Source organism: Gouania willdenowi, chromosome 16 (genome assembly GCF_900634775.1).
Source record: "Gouania willdenowi chromosome 16, fGouWil2.1, whole genome shotgun sequence".
NCBI classification, from domain to species: domain Eukaryota; kingdom Metazoa; phylum Chordata; class Actinopteri; order Blenniiformes; family Gobiesocidae; genus Gouania; species Gouania willdenowi.
The window spans coordinates 7951783-7975636 of NC_041059.1; the positions used below are offsets into that span (position 1 = coordinate 7951783).

Sequence of the window (23854 nt, forward strand, 5' to 3'; positions counted from 1 at the left end):
TTATTTTAACATTCTGATTGGTTTTCAAACTATTCCAATATTTTATACTTACATATTAGAATTAAGAAGCTTTCCTACTAATCATCACAGGCTGAATATTTTGTTTTCGTTTGGGAATTTTATATATAACATGGATTTAAAATGAGGTTTGGAGTTGCCTTTACATTGCATGAGATTTTTTAGAAATATGTAATTTAATTTATTTTGTTAACTTAGCAAGATGCAGTGGACAAAAAAATACATACAGTGAATATGCTAAAGGTAAAGGGGAACTTGCAAACTGTAAGGTTCCAATCAGAATATCATGTTTGTGATGAAAAACAGTGAAGTTTTTTGTTTGTTTTGTAGATTTTATAAATGCAGTCAGTTATTTACATTAGTATTGATGAACCTGGGTTTTTCTGCATATAAAACTTTTCACGAGGTTGTTTCTTGGCATTTTTTTTAATGCAAGGAAGGAATAAAGTCAAACTTTTAATATTAATTTACTTTAAAAGTAAAACAACAATGTGGAAGAAAGACAGAAAAAGTACATGAGTATGAAAACATTTATTAAAGGCTAGTAAGAGATCACATATAATAGCAATGACAGTCTGTTTTTTTTCCACAAACAAATTAAACAATGTGAACTGATCTGTCATTCATCCAAAACATACACAGAAGAATAAACAGTTGTCTTGATAAATAAAAAAAGTGAACCCTAGAGATCAAACACCTTTTTTTTGGGGGGGGGGGGGCAAGGTGCCGTCAAATTCCAGTAAACTACACAGAAACAAAAATTCAAACACATGATGAAAAATAGTGAAAAACAAAAAAAAATGCCACAATAAAATTTTCACACTTTCTTTTTAAATAAACAATAGGACCAAAAGAGGTTTTTGCTACATTATTCTGTCTGGTTTGTTGAGTCAATATAAAAGCTGTACACTGGCTGGATGGTGGTGAGAGTGTACAGGTTTTTCTTCCGAGTGATGCATAGTTGGATTCTGATGTTTGTGTTTGTGTCTTTGCTGAGAAACGTCCACTCGGATAGAAAAAAAAAAAAAGAAAAAAAAGAATAATAGTATAAGAAAGAGAGTTCTAGTTCAAGTTCTTCATTGATGCATTGTCGTTACAACATTTTCAACATGGACGTGATCCAAAAAATTTCAAAGCATTACAACAAAAACATGAAAAAAATCCCTGTTAGTTTGACGATGCAAAGGTGAGCCGAGGGCAGAAACAATCAAATAATACAAATCTGAAGACTCCTGAAAGGCAGAGTGAGCCTCCAGCACCTCTAATCCCTTCTGTCTGAGTTGTAGTAACAACATAAAACAACATCAACTGTGATTACAGAGTCCAACAGCGAAGGAAGAGAGAAACATTCGATGAAAGAAAAAAAAAAAACACTCCATCATATAAGAATATTTACAGCACGCCATACAAACATTACAACAGGGCTCCCATAGCGACGCTACCGACCGGTTTCTGTAGAGCCACACTGCACAAATCATCAAAATAAACGACTGAATACTTCCAAAAGGTTTTCTTTTCATTTAATCTGTTCATTCTACTTAGTCTGAGATTGTTTGCGAGTCGATTCTCAAACAACAAGTTAACCTTTAAAGTGATATGTTTTCCTGTAGGGTAACAATAGGACACAATTATTTATAAAAATGAAAATTAAAAAGCCTTTGGAAATAAGGGTAACTAATGAAAGCATAGCCCTCAAATTGTTTGGGAACACTGGTCTAAACTGGTCATAATATTATGAGGAATGATTGTATCCATCCATTCATCCATCCTTGTTTCATAAACACTTATATTTTTATTCAGGGACTGGGATATATCATAGTTTACAGATGGTATACCCTCCAGTTACCACACACTCCTACAGTCAATCCAGAGAGAAAAGAAGAATCACTAGGCACCCTCATCAAAGGTGGCCAGCTACAGGGCGATCAAGCCTGAGCTTGTCCCCCATACCATTTCCCATTCTCTCCCATCTTAAGCTTTAGGCCACCTCACACACGCTCTGTGCCCTATGTTCTTTTTTTCTAGCTAGGAACAACACAATCAGGGACAAAATGTGCAAACTCAGCACAGAAAGACTGGGGGGGATTTGAATCTGGACATCTGGCTGAGAGCTCTGGTCCACAAGTGGGACCAATATAGTTCTTGGGTAAACTGCAAAGATCCAAAAAAATCAAAAGATGAAACCATGGCAACAATTGAAGCCTGATTCATCCAAAAAGTGGCTGTCTTTGACTTGGAAGTCAAAAATTAGACAAAAGAAAAGCAAATCTACACATTTACATTCTTTTTCTACTTAGTTTACGTCAGTCACTTTGTTAGATTGATCTGTTTTATCTCAAAACAGTGTGGCGACTCCACCTGGGCTCCACTTTCCCTACAGTAGACACGTTAATTATAGAGTCTACTGCTACAGAGTACTTCACAAGTACTTTTAGCCACCAGTCAAACAGCACAAAAAAAAACAAATAAAGGAAAAATAGAACAAAAATCTAGTAAAGAGAATAGACTTGATGCTACTTTTTTGGTTTTCAAACAAAATGTAACTAATTCATCACTGTACACTGAACAGGTAAAATAGCATAAAGTACATTTCTAAAACCATGTTAGGTACACAATAAAACAACAACTAAAAAAAGAGCTGAAGAAGATCAACAGCTTTTCTCAAACTTTGATGGATTCCCATCAGCGACTAAATCAAGACTTCATTTTCACAGTCCCGACAAATAAAAAGGAGTTTTCCTGTGACGTTTGAGTCGAAATGACTTCCCCTAAACAAAATTCCCCCCCCTCCTCCCAAGTGATTAAAGTTCACAAGGCTAAAAGGCAGAAAAAAATGTCAAGTAACTCTGCATTTTTCTCTAAAGTGTGAACGTGATTGGATGCGACCCTGAGACGAGGACTGCAGATTCATTTAAGAACAAAACAAATATAACATTTTTTTTCCTTTTCATTGTCTTTCTTTCACCATCATAAACACTAACACAGCGCTACACAACCATGCAACAAATCGCACACTAATATAACCAAACATACCTAAGCAACAGCATACAGTATATATACCAACTTCATACTGATATGTAATCTGTTTTTTTCATTCAAAAAAATATTTTTGGAATTTTTTCTTTTTCCCATACATTTTGTTACAACTCTATCTCAAAGCTAATGTTAAAACAAGGCGTTTAGTGATATTAACCCAGTTTTTTTTTTTTTTTTTTTTTTAACATCTAGTTTTTAGACTTTTTTTGTTAGTTTCTTTCTTAAAAAATATTATGTAAATTGTTAATTCAGTGGCAGGTTCATCGGGCTGCAGGTAGAGTGAGGCAGAGGTGGTGAAATCAGAAAGAAATCCCCTCAAAAGATACTCATTACGGCTTCCTTTGTAACTACAGTTAACTTTCATTGAACAATGAAAGCATGGTGAATTGCAAATAAAATATTCTAAACAACACTTCAGCTACAATGTTAAACCTCTATCTACAAAAGCAGCTACAGTACTGTGTCAGACGTAAAATGATTTAGCTGAAGCTTCAGTCACTCCTTTCCTTTCAGTTATACATTCATCTTTGACAGTTATTATTGAATCCCAGAGGTGTCGTAAAGGACCTGTCGATCCAATACAACTCAGCAAAAAAACAAATCAACTTAAAGGTCTTCTTTTCACAGAATTACTCAAAGTTAAAGAGGAAATGAGTCGGTATTGCACTTTAAAGACCTCATATTTGGGCCGTTTAGAAGGTTGAACTTACTACTCTCCTGTGGTTAATGTTGTAAATAGAATGAAGCGGAGTTTTGTGCTCATTGTAGTAGACGTACCCTGATGTCTAGTAAACTGTAGAAACAGACTTGCAGACAAAAAAGAAAGTAGTATAGCGTACAAAAAACTGATTTCAGCGGTCTCGCACTACTGTGGGAGGGGATTTCTTTCTTTCTCCGCCCCTGAAGAAAGGCTGAATGTGAGGCGTACGGCAGCCCAACTGAGTAATCCAAACCCCACCAGTTCATCCTGCCACATGCCAAACCTGCCGCTGAGTAAAGTGACCTACAGCGTTGATTCTACACATTACTTTGTCCATAAAATACAAAAAGAAAAACGGGGGGCGAGGACAAAATGAAACGTCTTTTCCCTGTGATTGAACATGAATCGGTCAAAAGAGACAAAAGAAGATAAAATGGGGGCTGCCAGACAATGACCTTTATGTTGCATCCCCCTCCCCCAACTTGATATCAGCATGATTTAAAAAAATTATTATAATAATAATAATAAGATTGTAATAAGGGCTTTAAACTGGCCGTAATGTCTATTTTAACTGTCCAACGTTGTTTCAGAACAGAAAGTGTGGTTGATGTCATCAAATAGTTGCTGGTGGTTTAGATTAACAGGGTGAGAATTGTGGCCACAGAATAGATGATGATGATGATGTAGGTGAATTTCCTCAGGGTGCCTCAGAAGTTGAGGTGCCTCTGGCTGGGCTGGTGGAGGTGCATGCTACCGGCCTTGGGAGGACGGAGCAGGTTGAGGCGGCGCAGCACCTTGCGTGAAGGCAGTTGGCTACGTTGTGCAGCATTTCCTTGCCTGGGCTGAACGATGCCCGTGTGGGCGGAGAGCGCCGCAGCATAGCAGGTGGAGTGGAGGCTGGAGCGCCGCTGGATGGCAGCTACATCGGTCCTAAGACAGCGAAGAAGGAGAGAACACGTTAGCTCCTGATGGGGATTGTAGACGCATCTTTTTTTCAGGAAGTTTACTTTGATCTCCTGACATGTTTCAACTGTCAACTGCCAGTCTTCTTTAGAGGATAAGATCGCTTTGATGTGTACAATGCTTCGACACAGTTTTGTCCATGACTTCCACGTAATAATTTCAGTAAGTTCATTTTGTCTTTAAGTGTGTCCAAGCATTGGACACAAAGTGATAAGCAGATGCCTCTGAAGAAGACCTACATACTGTTTTATTGTAATACATGTTATCTATGAATTTTATATGTATATTATCAAAAAAGAAGTAGTTTTTTATGTTTAATGTTTTACATTTTTACTAAACTTGAATTTAATGTGGTAAGTTTTTCCAGGAAATTTACTTTAATCTCCCGACAGTCTTCTTCAGAGGCATCTGCTGATCGCTTTGATGTTTCCTTAACTTCAACGTAATAATTCCAGCTAGTTATTTTTGTCTTATTTTTTAAAAATATGTTAAGATTTCATTTATTCAGGAAATTTACTTTGATCTCCTGACAACTGAAGACTAGCCGTTGACAGTCGATCAGGGTCTGCTGTCAAGGAAACATCAAAGCAATCATCAGACGCCTCTGAGGAGATCAAAGTAAACTTCCTGAAAAAATTAAACCTTAACATATTATTCAAAGAGTTAAAGTGTATTTACATGTGGCTAATCAATTGTTATGTATTAAAAACTGATTTTAACTTGTGGCTTTTAATGATTGTAGAGATAATTATTGTCCAGTACTGGTCTATTTTTTTGCTTTGCCAAAATGTTTTATAATAATTAAAATCCATATAAATGTTGATATTTTACCACACTTGCATTAAATCATTTACCTGTGTCGTGGACCATCTGCTGCATGTCTTGCCTTCTCTTTTCCACTTGGGGGCGGTATGCAGCCAGGTGGCAAGTCCTTGGTGAGTAACTCCAACTCCAGGTCCAGGTCCATGTTCAGGTCGAGTGGTTGGTGCTGCAACTGCAGCTGCCTGACAGCCAGCCTGGGGTTGATGTAGACCGACATGCTGGGGTGTTCGATCAGCAGATTCTCCAGCGGGCTGGTGTCCACCAGGATGGGCAGGCTGTTGCTGCCGGTGAAGCAGGGCGGGGGGGTGAGGAACCAGCTCTCCTGCAGGGAGCGAGCGTCCAGACGCAGAAACCCGCTCTCGTCCTCCTCGTCTTCCTCCGCCCCGCCGTCCACGTCAGTGTCGGCCGTGGAGTTGAGAGAAGTGCTGGAGGCGTAGCGGACAGGAGGGCAGGTCACAGGGGAGGGAATCATCACCAGGTCGTCATCATCGTCGTCTTCCTCCTCCCCCTCAATACTGGGAGTAGGTGCAGACAGGTCATCATCACACTCACTGGAGCAGGCTTCAGCTGCACAATGATACAGGGAGAAGAAAAATAGAAAGAATGTTAGTTTGAACCTTGACTAAGCCAGAGAACTTAAAAACATCAAACTTTTAAATGATCAATGTAGTGTGATTTCAAATAAAACTGAATAATAAATCAGCGTATTTGGGCACTACGAGAATAAATTTGTAATATTTAGAAAATAACGCTGCAATTTTATGAGAATAAAGTTGTATCTTAATAAAATCTTAAATTTATGAGATTAAAGTCATAATATTTTGAGAATAAAGCTGTAATTTTATGAGAATGAAGTCGTATCTTACTAAAATTGTATTTTTATGAGATTGAAGTTGTAATATTTCACAAATAAAGCTATAGTTTTATGAGAATAAAGTATTTTTGTCCTAATGTGGCCTAATACAAAAGTAAATTCTAGAATTTTTTTTTAAAAGATGTGATTCTCCATTTGTGGCCAGCAGGTGGCACTGTGTGATTGGTCAACAGTAAACATGATGAACTAAACAAAACTGGAAAAAAAAGAAAAAAAAGACATCTTTGCTTTGCATGTGCAACTGAATCCACTGGACACACACACGCACACGAGTCTCTGCATGTGCAAAAACACACACACCAGCACAGGCTGCTCAACTGGTCTCACACCAGTTCAAGCTTCCTTCAACCGTTTTCTTCACACATTTAAACCTTAAAACACACATTTTAATCCTGTATTGTCCATTAATAGTAGGGCTGCGTTTCAGTTTGCAGGTGTGGGCTTGTTAGAGGATCAGATGCTTGTCAAAATCCAACAACAGATTTTTAATGATTTACAGGAACAAAGGAAGAAAGAAAGAAAGATGCACAGGAACAGACCCGTTTAAAAAGAAGCATAAAGAAATTATTCTTCAGATAATTTATTACCACGGGCACTCGCTTGTTATTTGGAGTAAAAAGTTGCAGGATATGGTACATTATTTGTAAAAGGAGGTATGTTAATGCAAAAAAACAATTATTTCATGGTTTCTGTGTAAGTATTATGTTGCATTGAGTTTTTTTTTAATTCACATTATAGTCTTCAAAGTGTTAGTCAATGAGATTTTGTTAAAGTTTAAGTTAGGACTCGTTTTCGTTCATGTAAACTGAGATTCATAAGAATTTGAAGATGCAAGATACTGTTTTGTTGTTATTTATTGATGTTTATTTATCTTATTTTATCTTAAACTGTTTTGAAGTTGTCATCTACATGATCGCAATAAATAAAAAAAAATCAAAAGGAGGAAGAATCAAAAGAGGGGATTACTGAGTTCATTGTTTAATTTCAATTATATTTGTCCAACTATTCCAGATGGTCACATAAAAACAGCCTGGATTCACTTTATTTCTTAGAAGAAGGAAAAAAGGGTTTGGTTTCCTTTCCACACATGTGAGCCGACATATCCACCTCTTCTCTACATGTGACATGGACACCGACTCCCAGACGTTCCCAGAGGAATCCTTGTTTACCCACAACATGCCTGGCAGCCGCTGGTGAGCGCTGAGTCAGCGAACTGCAGCTGATCTGCTCTGTTTATCTACTCAGCAAAAGCAACAGGCTCCTGTCTATCTATCCAGTACACCATCGCTGCCCAGTGCTGGTGTGCAGTATCCACTGACCTGCAGCTGTACAGCAGAGCAGTGAGGCTCACTCATTAGAGAGGGGTCGCCTGCATTTTGGACTCCGTGCTTGGCTCTGTGTTGGGTTAATGAAGTCAGACGGGATTATGACTGAACCAGCTGACCCTTCACATAACTCATATTTTCCATGGAGCAAGCACCTTCAACCTGAAAGTATTACTTTATAGGAAATAGGAGAGAATTCTAAACTGAGATATATTAACTAGGGCTGAATGCTCGTGAAACCTTTGTCAATATCTCATGTCTTTGGTCCACTTGTCCATAAATCGATTCGGCGATATATCGCGATATGTCACTGCACGATTATCGTATTGATCCAAAATATGTCCAAATCCATTTTTTAGTCCTGTTCTTTAACAGACAAAGAAAAGTAATTGTGCTAACGTATGCATAGCACGTAAACGCCCGGTCACTAGGTGTCAGTGAACCACATCAGACCTTGTTAAACTACCTCACTCCTCAATGCATTTTAACTTGAAAGTTGATTGCACATACATACTTATATATATATATATATATAATTTATGAACTTAACAGAATCATAATCTGTTGTAGAAGCAAAAGTAAAAGTTTTTTTGAAAAATGTAATTTGACAGTTTGATTAACATACCATTTGTTGTTTGTGGTATCGGTGCTTGAATTACAGTTACCATTTACTTGTTCTCGCAAGTTTTAAAAAAAATTAAATAAATTGTGTTTCACACCATTTTGTACTGATAAAGGTGAAATTTTTAGTCACCGATATTGTGATGTATCTCATATATCAAAAACACATATTCAACTTTAGTTTAGGAAAATGTGCCATATCGTCTCAAACATCACAGATCACTTTTTTTTAAATAACGCAGATCCAGATGTCAACCGATATCACATTTTTTTGGCGATAATCTGCCAATAATATCGGCCATCTCTAATCAAAAATAACTGTGATTGATTGATTAACTTTGAGCCGTGATTTTTTTTGTTTTTAATTCCTTGTAAATCTTGGGAAATGAATTGCACTCTGTAAACCACATAACAATAGCTATTTAAAGAGTTACAACAGGAGGAAGTAAAAGAATAAGAGTGTGTTATTGTGTGCAGAGATGGTAAAATCAGAGGTGGTGTGCCCGTACATGTCCTGCTGCTCCACCAGCTGGGAACCACCAAGAACTATTTTTACCTCCTCTGACATCTCGGGCACTTTTGTCCAACCTTTACAGGTCGACTTGCCCATAAACCGCCTGGTGGTGAGCAACCCCCCCCCTCCCCACTGGATTGATTTGGGCCACTCGGCCTCTGTTTCTTCCTCCTCTACTGTATCAAGTATTCAAACCACTGTAGAAATGGACACGGGTCGAGTTTAGTCGAAAATGGAAACAGGCGAGCGCTGCGCCAAGATTAATTCTGAGCCATCTGGATGTGTGTCATGTTTTTGTATATACAGTGTGTACATGTTTTCCGCTGCTAGCTAGCTTTTCTGCTGCTGAAATAACCATATTAAGATGAAACTTATAACGCCAAATGTAACATATTCGATACATGAGTTTTGGAACTCTCCACATCAGGGGTGTCAAATTAATTTTAGTTCAGGGGCCAAATACGGTGCGGTTTGATCTTTGAACCACAGTTTTGATGCTGGAAAACGAGTGATTTCAACATGATTGTGCCATAGCTCATACGTATACATAAAATACTAATATGTAAGAAACCGACAATATCTAAGCAATAAGTGATATATTTCAGTCCCAACAGGATCTTTACTTTAAATTTCCTAGATTTCGTGACCAATTTCTATTTAATTATGGGAAATGTTAAGAAATAATTTGAGGAAAGTTTAAGGATTTTGTAAGAATTTTAAAACTGTGAGCAAATATTGGTGAGTTTCATTTACACAAATATTCTCAATTTCCCTTTCATTTTTTTAACTTTACTTTCTTCTGCGGGCCAAATTGGATGCTCTGAAGGGCCGAAGTTGGCCCCCGGGCCTTAAGTTTGACACGTATGCTCTATATATGATCAATGTGATGTTTGTTTTTTAAAAAACCTGATGTATATGATTATATACATGCAATACAAGCATAATCCACCATGAGGCAGAAATTAGTTCAGTAGAGCAAATGTACTTATGTACATAAGTAAGAAATTACCAATTTGTAGACTTGGTTATTTATTATGTTTTTGTTGGTTGTATCAAATATGATACAAATGAAAAGTCATGAATGGAAATTGATATTTGAATTTATTTATTTTTTGGTTGTTCATAGACCAATAAAGGTTCCAGTTTCAAAACATCAGAATTTTCTGTCAACTATTTAATAATTCAGGCTTTACTTTACAGGGGTAATTAATTAGCAAACTCACCGAGATAATTGACCAGAATCCAGTCTTCTTCATCTTCCTCCTGCTCCCTGCTGTCCCCAGGTCTGTTGACCGGCCTCACCTTCTCCACGTCCTCGCCAAAGAGCGCGCTGGTGAACCTCTGGAACATTCTGAGGCGTCCTGCTGAGGTGTGAGGCTGAGGGAGGGAGGGACGGAGGAGGAGGAGCGTCGCTTGGGGCGATGGTGGGAAGGCGTTACGGTCGCTTTGGTCATCAGCTGCGGGGTTCGCGATGAAGGGAATCCTCAGGAAAGGTGCTAAAGTGCATCAATAAGGTGTGGACACTGATCATCGGAGGAAGAGCAGGAGGCGACTGGACATCGCTCAGCTTCAGGATCGATTTCAAAGTGCAAAAGTGTCCAAAAAGAAGCCCTGGAAAACAGATTAGAAGACAGGAATATATTTACACAGTAATATACGACAGCGTATTAGGGTCACTTTAAAATAAAAAGAAATCAGAGTACTACGAGATTAAAGTCATAATATTTGAGAATAAAAACGCAATTTTATTGGATTAAAGTTGTAATATTTTCAGATTAAAATCGTAATATTTTTAGAATAGTCGTCATTTTATTAGAATAAAGCCATGTCTTCTAAAACTTGTAATGGAAAAAAATGCAAATGTCTGCAAAGTCGTTTTAAAGTCACACGAGTGACCGCAAAACAGACAAGATCCTGTTTGTATTTCAATTTTAATGTTGAAATATTGCAACTTTAATCTAGCAATATTACAACTTCAATCTCAAAATATTACAACTTTAATCTAGAAATATTTGTGACTTTAATCTAGAAAAATTGTGAATTTAATCTCCAATAATTGCGGCTTTAATCTCCAATAATTGCGACTTAAATCCTAAATATTATGTCTTTAATCTTGAAATATTATGATTTTAATCTCGAAATAATGTGGCTTTAATCGTGAAATATTGCAACTTTATTCTTGATTAATTGTGATTTAAATCTCAAAATATTGTGACTTTAATGTCAAAATATTGCGACTTTAATATCAAAACATTACAATTCAAATCTCAAGGGACATTAAAGAGCAAATACAGAACCAAAAGATACACAATATCAACACAACGGACTGAACTTGTTATACAAGCTGTATGTTGATACAATGCTGTGGCGTCTCTAGGTAACTTACACTGAATGTTTACTTTGGACTGACCCACTGCCTGATCTGATGAAACCTTTAGGTTCAACAGAAATAAACTGTTACATCACGCCTCCCAGTAGCTGTGTTTACAGTTACAGTTCATAATATAGATAGAGAATTACCTGTCAGCTAAAAAATGAATACAACATTTGACACTGCCATGCAAGCTAATGTCAACAAGCAGCAATCTATTTTATTATCCACCATGTTTACTTTTACATGTAGCAAAGACAAGTGCAACAAGATTCTCCCACGGGAAAGAGTGACTATTATTACATCTACAAAAACAACCTGGAAGAACCTGGAAGGTCTGCAGAAGAGGCAGTTTGTGTAAAAATAAAACGCATGCAACAAATTGTGCTAAAACCGACGTGTGAAGTGAAAGTTATCTCATCTATGAAAGGACAACCAAGCAAGAAAACACCAAACAAACACTGCCAATATGCCCAATGAATAGTTATTATCACTAGATTTACGTGTTGCTTTTAATTTGTTAGTGTGCCATAAGATGTAATCTTATAACAAGCACTGTGGAAACCATTGTGAGAAATGATTGTCTTCTTAAAAGCTTTGTGGTTTGGGAACCACTGCATGATGGACACAAACAGTGGTGTGTATTTGCTGCACACATTGATCTGGCATCTTACCATGTAAATAAAGATACCGACTGTGCATAGAGGGGACACACACACATACACACAGCTAGCTTGCATGCTGTCTGCTGTCCCAAACAGAAATCAAACTGTTCAACTGCAGCTGCTGTAGAAATCTAGCCCCATGTTCATGGAATAAATCCAAAGAAGCAACTCCAACCTCTCCTTTAAATCCTTCCTTTGTCCCTTGTTAGTAAAATACAATATATCGTTAAATGAGGCCGTTTGACGCTCAGCTAATGGAAATTTGATTACAGTCCTTCTGTTGGAACACATTAAGTCAGTGGTTCCAAACCTTTTTTGGATCGTGACCCCATTTTTATATCACAAATTTATCGCAATCCCCAAATAATATTGTCTATAATTACTTTTCGCTATACTGTGTACCACATAGACCAGGATTAGTGAACAAAGCGATAAGAATCAATGGTTCAGATATTTTATGATGTATTATTTTTGTCTTTCTTCTTCCTTATTTATTTAAACTAGGGGTGTCCCAATCCGATACCAATATCAGTCCGACATCAGCCTAAAAACAAATATCGAATTCAAATTTACAATTTTTTTTTTGGATGGGTGGATATTATGAAGGTTAAAATGTATGTAACCAATTGGTTAATAATAAATGTGTCAGTTTTTCTCATACCTACTGTTGTTGACTATTGTTCTCTAGTAACATCACTTGATCAAGCCTTTTCTAACATTCCACACTACAAAAAAAGTAATTATGATTATAATTATATATATATATATATATATATATATATATATATATATATATACATATATATATATAAAGTAATAAAAGTATGTATGATTCATGATGATATTGTATCGGATCAATATATCGATATCGGCCAATACGCAAGGCTGCAATATCGGTATCATATCGGAAATGAATAAGATGTATCAGGACATCTCTAATTTAAACTACATTTATATTTGAGAAAGTGTATAGAATACAATTATTTAAGACTCTGGGCTGTTTTTTTTTTATTATTTGAATTTAATAATAATTTACTACAGACATTTTACATTTGTAATAGACACAGACTGCCCTAGTTCTGCTTATACCTAGGTATATTTTACCTTGACCTCTGTCATTTGGTTTGGCATCAAACGGGAATTTTTTTTTTCTTTGCTGTGATGCCTACTGTCTGTCTGTTGAAAATCTCATAAACAAATTTGGAAAAAAGAATAATGATTTTTTTTTTTTTAATGAATAAACACATTATCAATCAGTAATTATTTATATATATAACACATTCCAGATTACCCCAAGGTTGAAAAACACTGCATTAGGTGTTTACCGTTTACATTATCATCAAACTAAATTATAATTCTACAGATTCTAACAAACAGGAACCAACATTTAGCCTCAGCACTGCAGTCTATTTAGGCCCATTTTGTTTAGGCAAACAACTCTGCTTCTCTTATCACATTCACACAATGCCTGTGGTAACTCTTGTCATTCTGAGCCAGCTTGTTTTTCTAAACCAACCGTAATACTTTGTGCAAAGGTGGGAAAATGAAGCCTCCTTCTTTTCAGGAGGACTGACTCCCCACCTCTAAACACGCAGCAGCTGTTCGAAGCAGAAAAAAAAAGAGAAGAAGAAAAAAACCCTGACTGTTTAACCGCCATATTCACAACAGCAAGCAAAACACAATCTGGAGACCAACTTGGTGACGAACCACCTTTTTTAAAACTTTGACAGAGCACGTCACAGACATGATTGCATTCCGTTTCAAAAACAAAAAGCATGTCGGGTCAATGAGTCATGGTTGATGTTTGATAACAAGACGAGGCAACAGTTGGATTTATTGCATCAGTCCCTATAACCATCTATTGTTCCAAGTGGCTAACAGGCTGTAGTGGAGGAGGGGTCTGTATTAGGGTGCTTGAAATCCCTAAATGTGAAAACTCTATAACAAGCAGCCTTTAACATTAGGTAAGAAAAATGATCAGGTTAAAGGGGTTTTAAAATCAGAATCAGTTGTATAGCCAAGTAGAGCTTTTAGACACAACTGGTGAATGGTGCAAAAAAACAAAAACAAACCCTGAACAGTATATTAATAATAATCGGTGCTATTCGTACGCGGTCTATGACGTTACTAGCAGTCATGTGACCATTCCGCACATTCAAATCAGAAGAAAAAATGGCTGAACAAGAGATACACGTACGAATTCATGATGGCAAGAAATGCAAATCCACTTCAGAAGGATAGGATTTGCTAGTCCGTAATATAGTATAGGGTTAGTTAGTCCGTAATATAGTTTAGGGTTACGGTTACGATTAGTTAATTCGTAACGTAGTTTAGGGTTACGGTTACGATTAGTTAGTTCTTAACGTAGTTTAGGGTTACGATTAGTTAGTCCGTAACATAGTTTAGGGTTACGGCTACGATTAGCTAGTCCGTAACATAGTTTAGGGTTACGGCTACGATTAGCTAGTCCGTAACATGGTTTAGAGTTACAATTAGGTAGTTCGTAACGTAGTTTTGGGTTACGGTTAGTTAGTCCGTAACGTAGTTTAGGGTTAGGGTTAGTTCGTAACTTAGTCTAGGGTTACAGTTAGTCCGTATTGTAGTTTAGGAATCTACGTATTAATAGCAAACAAGTACAAGTATGTAGCGTCTTAATCACGTGACCTAAATTAGCCAATGAGGGGTTCTACGTACATGTAGAATGTCGATATATCGATACGGCTACGTACGTATAGCCACTGCCAAATAATAAATATGAAGGCTGAATTTAAGTTCACTTTACGCAAATGTTTTTATTTTTTTAGAAACATTTTTTTTTTTATTTAAAAAAGAATTATTAAAACTTACACACAAAGTATAAATTAAATTTAGATGGCAATTATTTTATGAATATGTAGTTTTTGATTCCCATCTTTAATGCTAAATTCCCTACTTTAAGTTGTGTTCAATTGTCCATTTAATAGTTTATTTTAGACTCGGGGTCCATAAAAACCATACAAACGCATATTAAAGGTATTATCGCATTGAATGAAGCAATGAAAGTACCAAATTATGTTAAAGCTGGTGTCAAATTACTTACTAAAGTGAATAAATAATCAAATATGGTAGAAATAATCACTTTTGTTGTACATTTGATGTGCGAACTACTTCAGAGAAAACTGCTTGTGAATAAAACCTCCAGAATATAATATGCAGTTTTAATAGTTCAAAAGATATAAAGGACACTTGTGGTTTGAATTTTATAAACTATAAAAATGCAACGCATGTAAATCCAAGATTAATATAACACTTTCGATGGTCGTGCAGAGTTAGCAGTGAGAGCTAAAGCTAGCATGCAAATCCTGCTCGGATTAAAGTAGAAAATAACGCGTTTTTAAGGTTTAAACAACAGTTTAGATTCTTGTTGTAACAAATATTAAGTAATGCTCGATTATTATGGATGCACACGATGATTATCATCGAAAAAAGAAGCTGCAGAGCTGCTGGTTTTGAACCGACAGGATAACAAAGAGCTCACCTCGGCAGTAGGAAGAGATGTAAACAGGCAAAACCAAATCCTTGAAAACTGAGGTAGTTACGTGACTTTTCGAAAAATAGAAAAAGAGAAGAACCACTTGAGATTTCTTCACGGAAGAAATAAAAAGTTACATATAAAAACCGTGTATTTTCGTGGAGTCGCGGTGCTGTTAGTCCTTCTTTTTCCGTCCGTTAGCTCGGACTGCGCCTTCTTTTGTTGTTGTTGTGCAGCTTCAACAGCTGATCGCGCTGACGTCACAACCCCATAGCCAGTCAGAAGGCGCGAAAGAGGCAGTCACTAACACACGTGACCCGCCTCCCTCCCCCACCCTCTCCAAAGAAAAGACATGGATGTTTTTCTTTTTTTTCTTTCTTTTTTTTTTTTTTTACATGAATGTCTGTGAACACAACAACCGCCTCAGATTTATTATATAACCGCCCAGCCGGTCTGCACTTACCTAAAGGCGACATACTTAGATTGCACTGTTGTTTAACAACCCTACACACGTCAAACACACGTCACACTTCAACATGTTGGCCCCTTTATGATTTCCTCACAAATAAAATCAACAAATATTAACATTCATAGCTAAAAAAAAAAAGTTTGTCCCCTTACTTCTATCTCTAATAAACACATTTTATGGTGACATTCAGGTTTTATTTTAGTTTCTATAATAGAACAGCGCATTCACATTCATATTGGAATGTGCATGTGCAATAAAGTTCCCTGACAAATTTTTTTTCAAAAACATCAAACTAGAACAGTCTAAACCAGCGATTCTCAACAGGTGGGTCGCGGACCTGTACTGGGTGGGTCGGAGCCAGCTGGTCAAAAATAAATAAACAATTATTGTCTCTCATGTTGGACTTGTCTTTTATTTTGAAAGATACTTTTCTTTTGACTTCATGCAGTGAAATGCATATTGCGCAGGAAAATATATACAGTATATTTATGTTTTAAAAAGGACTATATATGTTTTTTTATATGTATTTTTGAAAAACTAAATTTGGTTGGTTGAATTAAAAAAAAAAAAAAAAAGTGGGTCGAGATTTAATGACCGTGACAAAATGGGAACATTTGAGAACAAATGAGAACCACTGCTTTAGAATGTGCATGTTTCTCTTTGTGTATTAAAGTTCCATAACAAGTTTAAAAAAAACAAAAAAACAACAACATCAAACTAGAACAGTCTACAAAGCCCAGATTTAAGATTGGCAGTGGCTATCCGTACGGTTGCGTATGAATATACGGATTCTATCAGTACGCAGCGCCCCTATTTGGCCAGTTTAGGTCACGTGATAGGTCAGTCATTGGCTAATTCAGGTCCCGTGACGAAGACTAAACCTAATCGTAAACCTAACCCTAAAAATTGTTGCGATATTGGGTTATAACCTAACACTAAACCGAACCCTAAAACGCTACGTATGTGTGCTTCGTTAAAAGCACCAATAGCGCTGGGGGCTGTTCGTACGACAACCGTACGAATAGACACTTTCTTTAAGATTTAACACTTGTACCACTGACGATAGAGCTTATGACGTTTTAATATCATGATATCCAGAGGTGAAAGTAATGGATTACAAGTACTCACACTTTACTGTAATTTAGTTGCTTTTATGGGTACTTGTACTTTTTTAGGATATTTTTGAATGATTAATTTTACTTGTACTTACAGTTTATTAGTTACATTTCTGCAACCAATCATTACTGAGTAAATTATTATTTTTTGTGATTTTTTTTTTTTTTTATTTTTTATTTCTGTTTCATGAACATTGAACATAAACCATATATTCTTAGTCATGTCATTTCTGATCAACATCCAGCCACTTTCTGGGGTTCAGGTTGTGGTTTTTATACCTATTACTGTATGTTGTTACCCACATGGCACTGCTTTAGAGTGAAACCTTTTATTTTATACAGATGCATTTGTGGAAAATATACTAAGACTATACTACGAGACGTTTACTGTATGAAAGGGAACCGTGGCAAGATGTATTACCAAAAATAAACCTGGGGGATGAAAATTAGTAACTCGTAACTTTTACAAGTAACAGTAGCAAACATCAGTACTCTTTTACACATCTGATGATATCTTCTGCATAATATATCGTCCCATCCTTAATGATGTGTGTACCAGATGTAGCAGGCTTAGTAGGCTAAGCTGTGACTAACTTTCTCTGTTTACTTTACTTAGCTTTATTTACACTACAACAGTGTATGTTGACGTTAGCACAGTGAAACCATTTTGAAGTTAAGCCTGACACAGTACGAAAGCATAATAACAATAGCAACAAAAGATGAATTGGTTCAGTAGACACGATGAAAGGACTTAAAACACATTGTGAGAGTTGTTTCTTAAGATAGTTTATTTTCCAAAGCCAGGATTTCATCAAGGTTTTCACCCTCCGTGCAGATTTCTAAATGTTTGCAAGCGCTGCCGTACTTAGCCACAGCATTTCTGAAAAAACAACATATTTCTGCTTAATTCCTGGGGTGAACCCAAGGACCTATCCATGAGGCGTGTGCATGTTCTCCCCACATTGTGTTGTTTTTTTTTCTGAATACTCAGGTTGCCTGCACCGTCAAACCATAAATCCTGCAGACAATGTGTAACAATTTCCATTTCATCCATTTTTAAATCTTGAAACACACAGAACGACTGCAAAACGCACAAAATGTGGAAAAAAAGTACACAAAGTAAGAACAATGATTCCAAAAAGATATAAAATGACTCATGAAACATATGAAATCCCAACAAACACAAAACAACTACTTAGACAAAAAAGCACAAAACAACCACACGTATACAAAATGTCAACTAATTACATGAATTGGCAACAAAAATTCAGGTAAAATACACATAATGATGTCAAAAACACACAAAATAATAACAAAAAACACACCAATGACTTGAAAAACACACCAAATGAAACTAAAATTGCTGTAATGATAGAAAAATACACAAAATGACAACAAAAACACTTATAACAAAATCTCACAAAAAGACAACAAAAACAAGACCCATTGTTCTCTCCTCTATTAACCGTCAGAATGGTTGTTTTTCTAAATGCTGACATGTATGTATATAATGTGGCCCAAGGAATTCAGACAATCATTTATGTGGCCCTCGCTGTGACAGAAGTTGCACCTCCCTGGTGTAGTGCACGTTTGCAGTAACCACATCATTTGTTCAAAATAGATATTTAGATTTTAGGAGGAAATGAGTGAAAAGAGGAAAAGCAGAACTTATACACGCACAGAAAGAACACACAAACCCTACAAACAAGAAAACAGCACCAAAATCAAACCAAGGTCCTTGACTTTGTTATAATTTTCCTATAGCACAAAAATACCAACAAACACAACTGGACCTTACAGCTGAACCAGAGGCTTAATGATCACTCACTTGTTTTCAGTTCATGTTTCCATGTTCCTTCTTAGTCTGCATGTTTTTAGCAGAAGTGTGTGACTTTTATACATGCTTAGGTATGATATAGCGTGATAGAGAATTACTGTTAAAACATGTAAGTGTAGCGGCGTATCTATTTACAACATAACTAACGTCCATCCATGCTGCACATGACTGATCCGACAAATCCACAGAAAGCAGTAAATCTGTGCTATAATTTAAGTTCAACAACTGAACAATGACTACAGTACTCTGCTTGCGTATGTCGGTAACAGCACTGGCTGCATTCTTTTGTAAAAATGATTGCTGTGATGATTGCGCAAAAAAAAAAAAAATAATACATCTTTGAGCCAGCCGGGTAAATTAAACTGTTTTACAAAGCACACCAGCTGTTTTCTTTAAGCACGCACGTGTCGACGTGAAACGACAACGAAAAAAAAGTTCATATTTTAGTTCTTCAAGCTGTCTAAAACGACGACCAAGTGTGCTGAATAAATACAGGCAACAGACTAAAGAATAGCGTGTCTTCACTCTCTTTCTGTGAGAGTAACAACAACAGTGAGGCGAACACGCCCTCGTTGGATTGTGTGAGGGATCCAAATAGGAAACCTTAACCCACACAGGCAGGCAGTCTACACGCAAACACCCTGAACCCAAACCATGATGCTGCAAATATCCATCCCTGCCTTTAATATCTCACCACTAATTCCAAGCAGCTTAGCATGATTTGTCATTTAGCTGATAGGATTCAGCGGATGTTTTTCTTATAGTGTTAAAAAATAAAGATTCCTCAAACAGGATTCTGTATGTTTGCTCATCATCACAGCCAAAGCAGCCACACCCTGTTCCTGTAACTAAAACAGCAAAGCACTTTGATAATTAGCAGATAGACCATCAACACATTTGAAAGAGTTAAATATGTAACCAGACTCATTTTGATCGATCGGCCAAAATTGAATTACCTTCGAAAATTTGTTTTATTTACAGGTAGATCGTGATGATGAATGACAAATCCAGTCTGTATAAACTTAAGCAAAGGCTAAAGTGTCTGTTATATAAGGTGTGTAATTCATTTGATTCTCCATTTCTATTGTAATGTTTATTAAATGTGTGATATTTGATTATCATTTTTAATTGGGCCCCAGAAAAACTAGCAACCGCCGAGATGGAAGCTAATGGGGATCTGCAAACAAATAAATACTGTCTATTCATTACACATTTCATCCATGTGTAACTTAGTTTTCAATAAAACATGTTTTAAAATGACACTTGGGTATTCCTCTAAACCAGGGGTGCTGGACTCCAGTCCTCCAGGGCCGGATTCCTGAGGCTTTCAGATGTCTCCCTGCTCCAACACACCTGAATCAACTGAATGGCTCGTTATCATGCTTCTGCAGAGCTTGATGACAACACATTGGGTTCAACTAGGTGTGTTGGAGCCGGGAGACATCTAAAAGTCTCAGGAGTCCGGCACCCCTGAACCTTGGGCAAAGCAAAACAGGAAAACCAGCCTTTGCAGCCCTTCCTTGGCCCTATGGCTCCTCCTGCCCCTGAACCTTAACTCAGAGAGCCCATAAGCTGCAGACAAATGTCGTGGGATGTTAAGCTTCATGTCCATGTCAAACCATTGTCTGTTTTTTTTCACCATAAAATACAAAGTCTGGGAGTTACGTTCCTTGTGGTGGTGTCGAGGAGTAAGGGAAAGGAACAATAACAAAACCAGGATAAAAGACAAGGAAACAGAAATAATGTTGTGCTTATTTATCATAACAAAACGAATACACCATCAAACCAAAAATTAACTGTTGAACCTAAAGAGAAAGGTTTACATCAAACACAATAAAACACACCTTACCAACATAAACCCAACAAATAACTACCAACTTAAAGTTCCACAAACATTCCCCAGACAAACAACTTCCTCTCACAGGAGTTTCACAAGCTCAACCACGCTGACCAGACTGTAGCTGATCGATAGCTGATCAGTAGCTGATCAGTAGCTGATCGATAGCTGATCGGTAGCTGATCGGTAGCTGGTCGGTAGCTGATCGATAGCTGATCGGTAGCTGATCGATAGCTGATCAGTAGCTGATCGGTAGCTGATCGGTAGCTGATCAGTAGCTGATCGGTAGCTGATCGATAGCTGATCAGTAGCTGATCGGTAGCTGATAGGTAGCTGATAGGTAGCTGATCGGTAGCTGATCAGCTGCTTTAACTGTGTGGGAGAAAGGGCGTGGCCTGCCGGAACAGGAGTTTGGCAGACACACCACAGAGCTGTATTACCACCAAGCAGTAATATTTTCACCAGCGTTTATTTATTTATTTATTTGGTTGTTAAAAGGATTATGTGTAAAGTACCAAACTGATTTTGACAAAATTTTAACCAAAGATAAACCTCACACCAAATACTCCATAAAATGTTGGAGGGGATCTGGATCAATAAACTGATCCCTATCTCTAATCATTGGCGACATTTCAAAAATGTTTCTCTCCGCTAGTAATTGATAGATCTTCAAGACATTTTTTTCAACCTTTTCAACCTGATTGCTAATGTTCATCTATTACAAGGTTAATGTTTCGCTAATGCTAGAATAATGTTATTGCAAGGCTAATGCAAATGTTAGGTGAATGCTAATGTTAGGTTAATACTAATGCTAATGCTAGGTTAATGTTATTGCTAGGTGAATGCTAATGGTAGGCTTGTGCAAATACTAGGTAAATACTAAGGCCAGGCTAATGCTAAAGCTAGCTAATGTTAATGTTATTACTAACTAATTCTAATGTTAATGCTAGCTAATGTTAATGATGGCTAATGTTAATGCTAGCTAATGTTAATACCAAGGCTAATGCTACTTGTGCTAATGCTAGCTGATGTTAATGCTAGATAATGCTAATGTTATTGCTAACTAATTATAATGCTAATTCTAGCTAATGTTTATGCTAATACTAATTTATGTTAATACTACTTTATGTTAATGCTAATGCTAGTTAATGTTATGCTAATACTAAGTTAATGCTATGCTAATACTGAATTAATGCTATGCTAATACCAAGTTAATGCTAATGCTAGCTAATGTTAATCTTTTTGCTAACTAATTTTAATGCTAATGCTAGTTAATGTTAATGCTAATACTCATTTGTTAATACTAATTTACACGAATGCTAATGCAAGCTAATGTTAATGCTAGCCAATGTATGTTAATGCTAGCCAATGTATGTTAATGCTAGCTAATGCTAGCTATAGCTAATGTTATTGTTAATGCTAATGCTCGACAATGCTCATGCTAGTCAATGCAGTGTGACCCGAGCCAGCACCTGCATCCTCATTTCCATCCTCAGGAAATGCAAATATTCTCGGTTGCTTTGCATTTTCTTTACATTTCTTGTTGATTTGCATATTTGTTCTCATTTGATTTTCTCTTTGCAGCAGTGCATCTACAGACTGGAGTTCTTCCATTGTGTCTTTGTGGTTGTTTTCAACCACAAAAACAAAGTGTGATCAAGACATACTGCATTTTGGTGTAATTCTCCACTGGTTCTTCTCTCACACAGATCACGTGTGAGTCATTTATGCTCCAAAGCAGTAACATCGGACAGAGGGACAACATGTTATCCTAGATTTTTCCATTCCCAAACAACAAGATCACACCTGTGGTGATAAGATGTCCCTCACTGAACTCTTCCTGTGTTTTTGCCTCTCTTTCCACACGATTACTTCACAAGTAGTAGACTTTGACCTGCAGCCTGAAACTAGTTAAGTATATGTGTCAACACAGATATGTTTATCTTCTTTATTAGCATTGCTGTGTAGCACAACTATGAAAAATGTAAATATTGTATATAGTCAATGGAAGAATAGTGAATCCCATATTTAAAAAAAAACACTACAATAACAAGAGGATATATGAGTCAAACAGCTCTTGATTTTACCCCAATTCAAAATGAATACCTGCCCAAAAACATTAATACACATCTCATTTAGACTGTGGCGAGAAGAAACAAACAAAAAAAAGTAATAATTACCACCACACAAAAGCCTCAGAATTTAAGATATTTTACATAGAAAAGATTTGAGTGAAAGTTTAAATAAATGTACTTTTCAAATTGACAAAAAGTGTTTAATTACAAGTAATGTATTTATTTTTAGACTGCGGAAAAACTGGGCTACCCAAAAATGATAAACAGACACAGTAGAGAAAAAAACTCAAACAAGCAAACGGAAAAGATGAGGCATGTATTCATTATTGCAATGACGTTCATTCCACTTTTAATAATAATAATAATAATAATAATAATAATTCATTTATTTAAAAGCACTTTTCAGGCCACCCAAGGACACTTTGCAGTAAAAACAGAATAATAAAAGCAATGCAATACATTATAAAACAGAATAACACAAAAGTTTCAAGCAAACGTTTGGGTTTGTCATGGGTTTACATTGTGTATTCTGCTGTAGTAGATGTTACAAAAAGAAAATTTAACTGAATGAAAATGAACGTCTCCATTTACCGATAAAAAAAGAAATAGTATTTAAGGAGCTCAATCTGAGGTTTTAGAATGTTTAAAAGTAAAGCAATGTTACTGGGAGCAATAGTTATTTGTGTGTTTCCCACTTTCACATCCACGTCACAATGCAAGCTGATGTTTCTTATTAACTTCTCAGAGATAAACAAGGTGATATGTGTTTATAGTGGAGTTCACCCACTAACAGGAAGCTGATGTCAATCATTAATGTCTAAGGTTTGTATAAAAGTATGATAACAGCAGGTGGTGCTTACAGTAAGTCTATGGCTGTCATTGTGACACCTGGTTTAGAGTCAAAACAACTATGTGTGCACGTCATTCATACTGTACTACAGTACATCCTGGGGGCGGTTTCAAGAATAAAATGTTCTAACTCAAACGTTCATAATTACACATCATAGTCATTCATTACATCAGTTTTTCGGCCGTCCTCCTCCCACTGTAGAGCTAATGTTTACAGACTGTTGTTGGTAGAAGTTAACAGTTCGTGTTGTT

General features: G+C 36.5%; 1 protein-coding gene across 1 annotated transcript; it reads right to left on the reverse strand.

Moving 5' to 3' along the window:
- Positions 1 to 534: 534 nt before the first annotated feature.
- tp53inp1 (tumor protein p53 inducible nuclear protein 1) lies at positions 535 to 15659 on the reverse strand. The gene is made up of 4 exons (XM_028471431.1): positions 15427 to 15659; positions 10097 to 10484; positions 5572 to 6106; positions 535 to 4684 (listed from the first exon to the last, which is right to left on the reverse strand). Exons 2-4 carry the CDS (start codon positions 10221 to 10223, stop codon positions 4462 to 4464), a joined length of 885 nt encoding a protein of 294 aa, XP_028327232.1. The 5' UTR covers positions 10224 to 10484; positions 15427 to 15659; the 3' UTR covers positions 535 to 4461.
- Positions 15660 to 23854: the final 8195 nt, after the last annotated feature.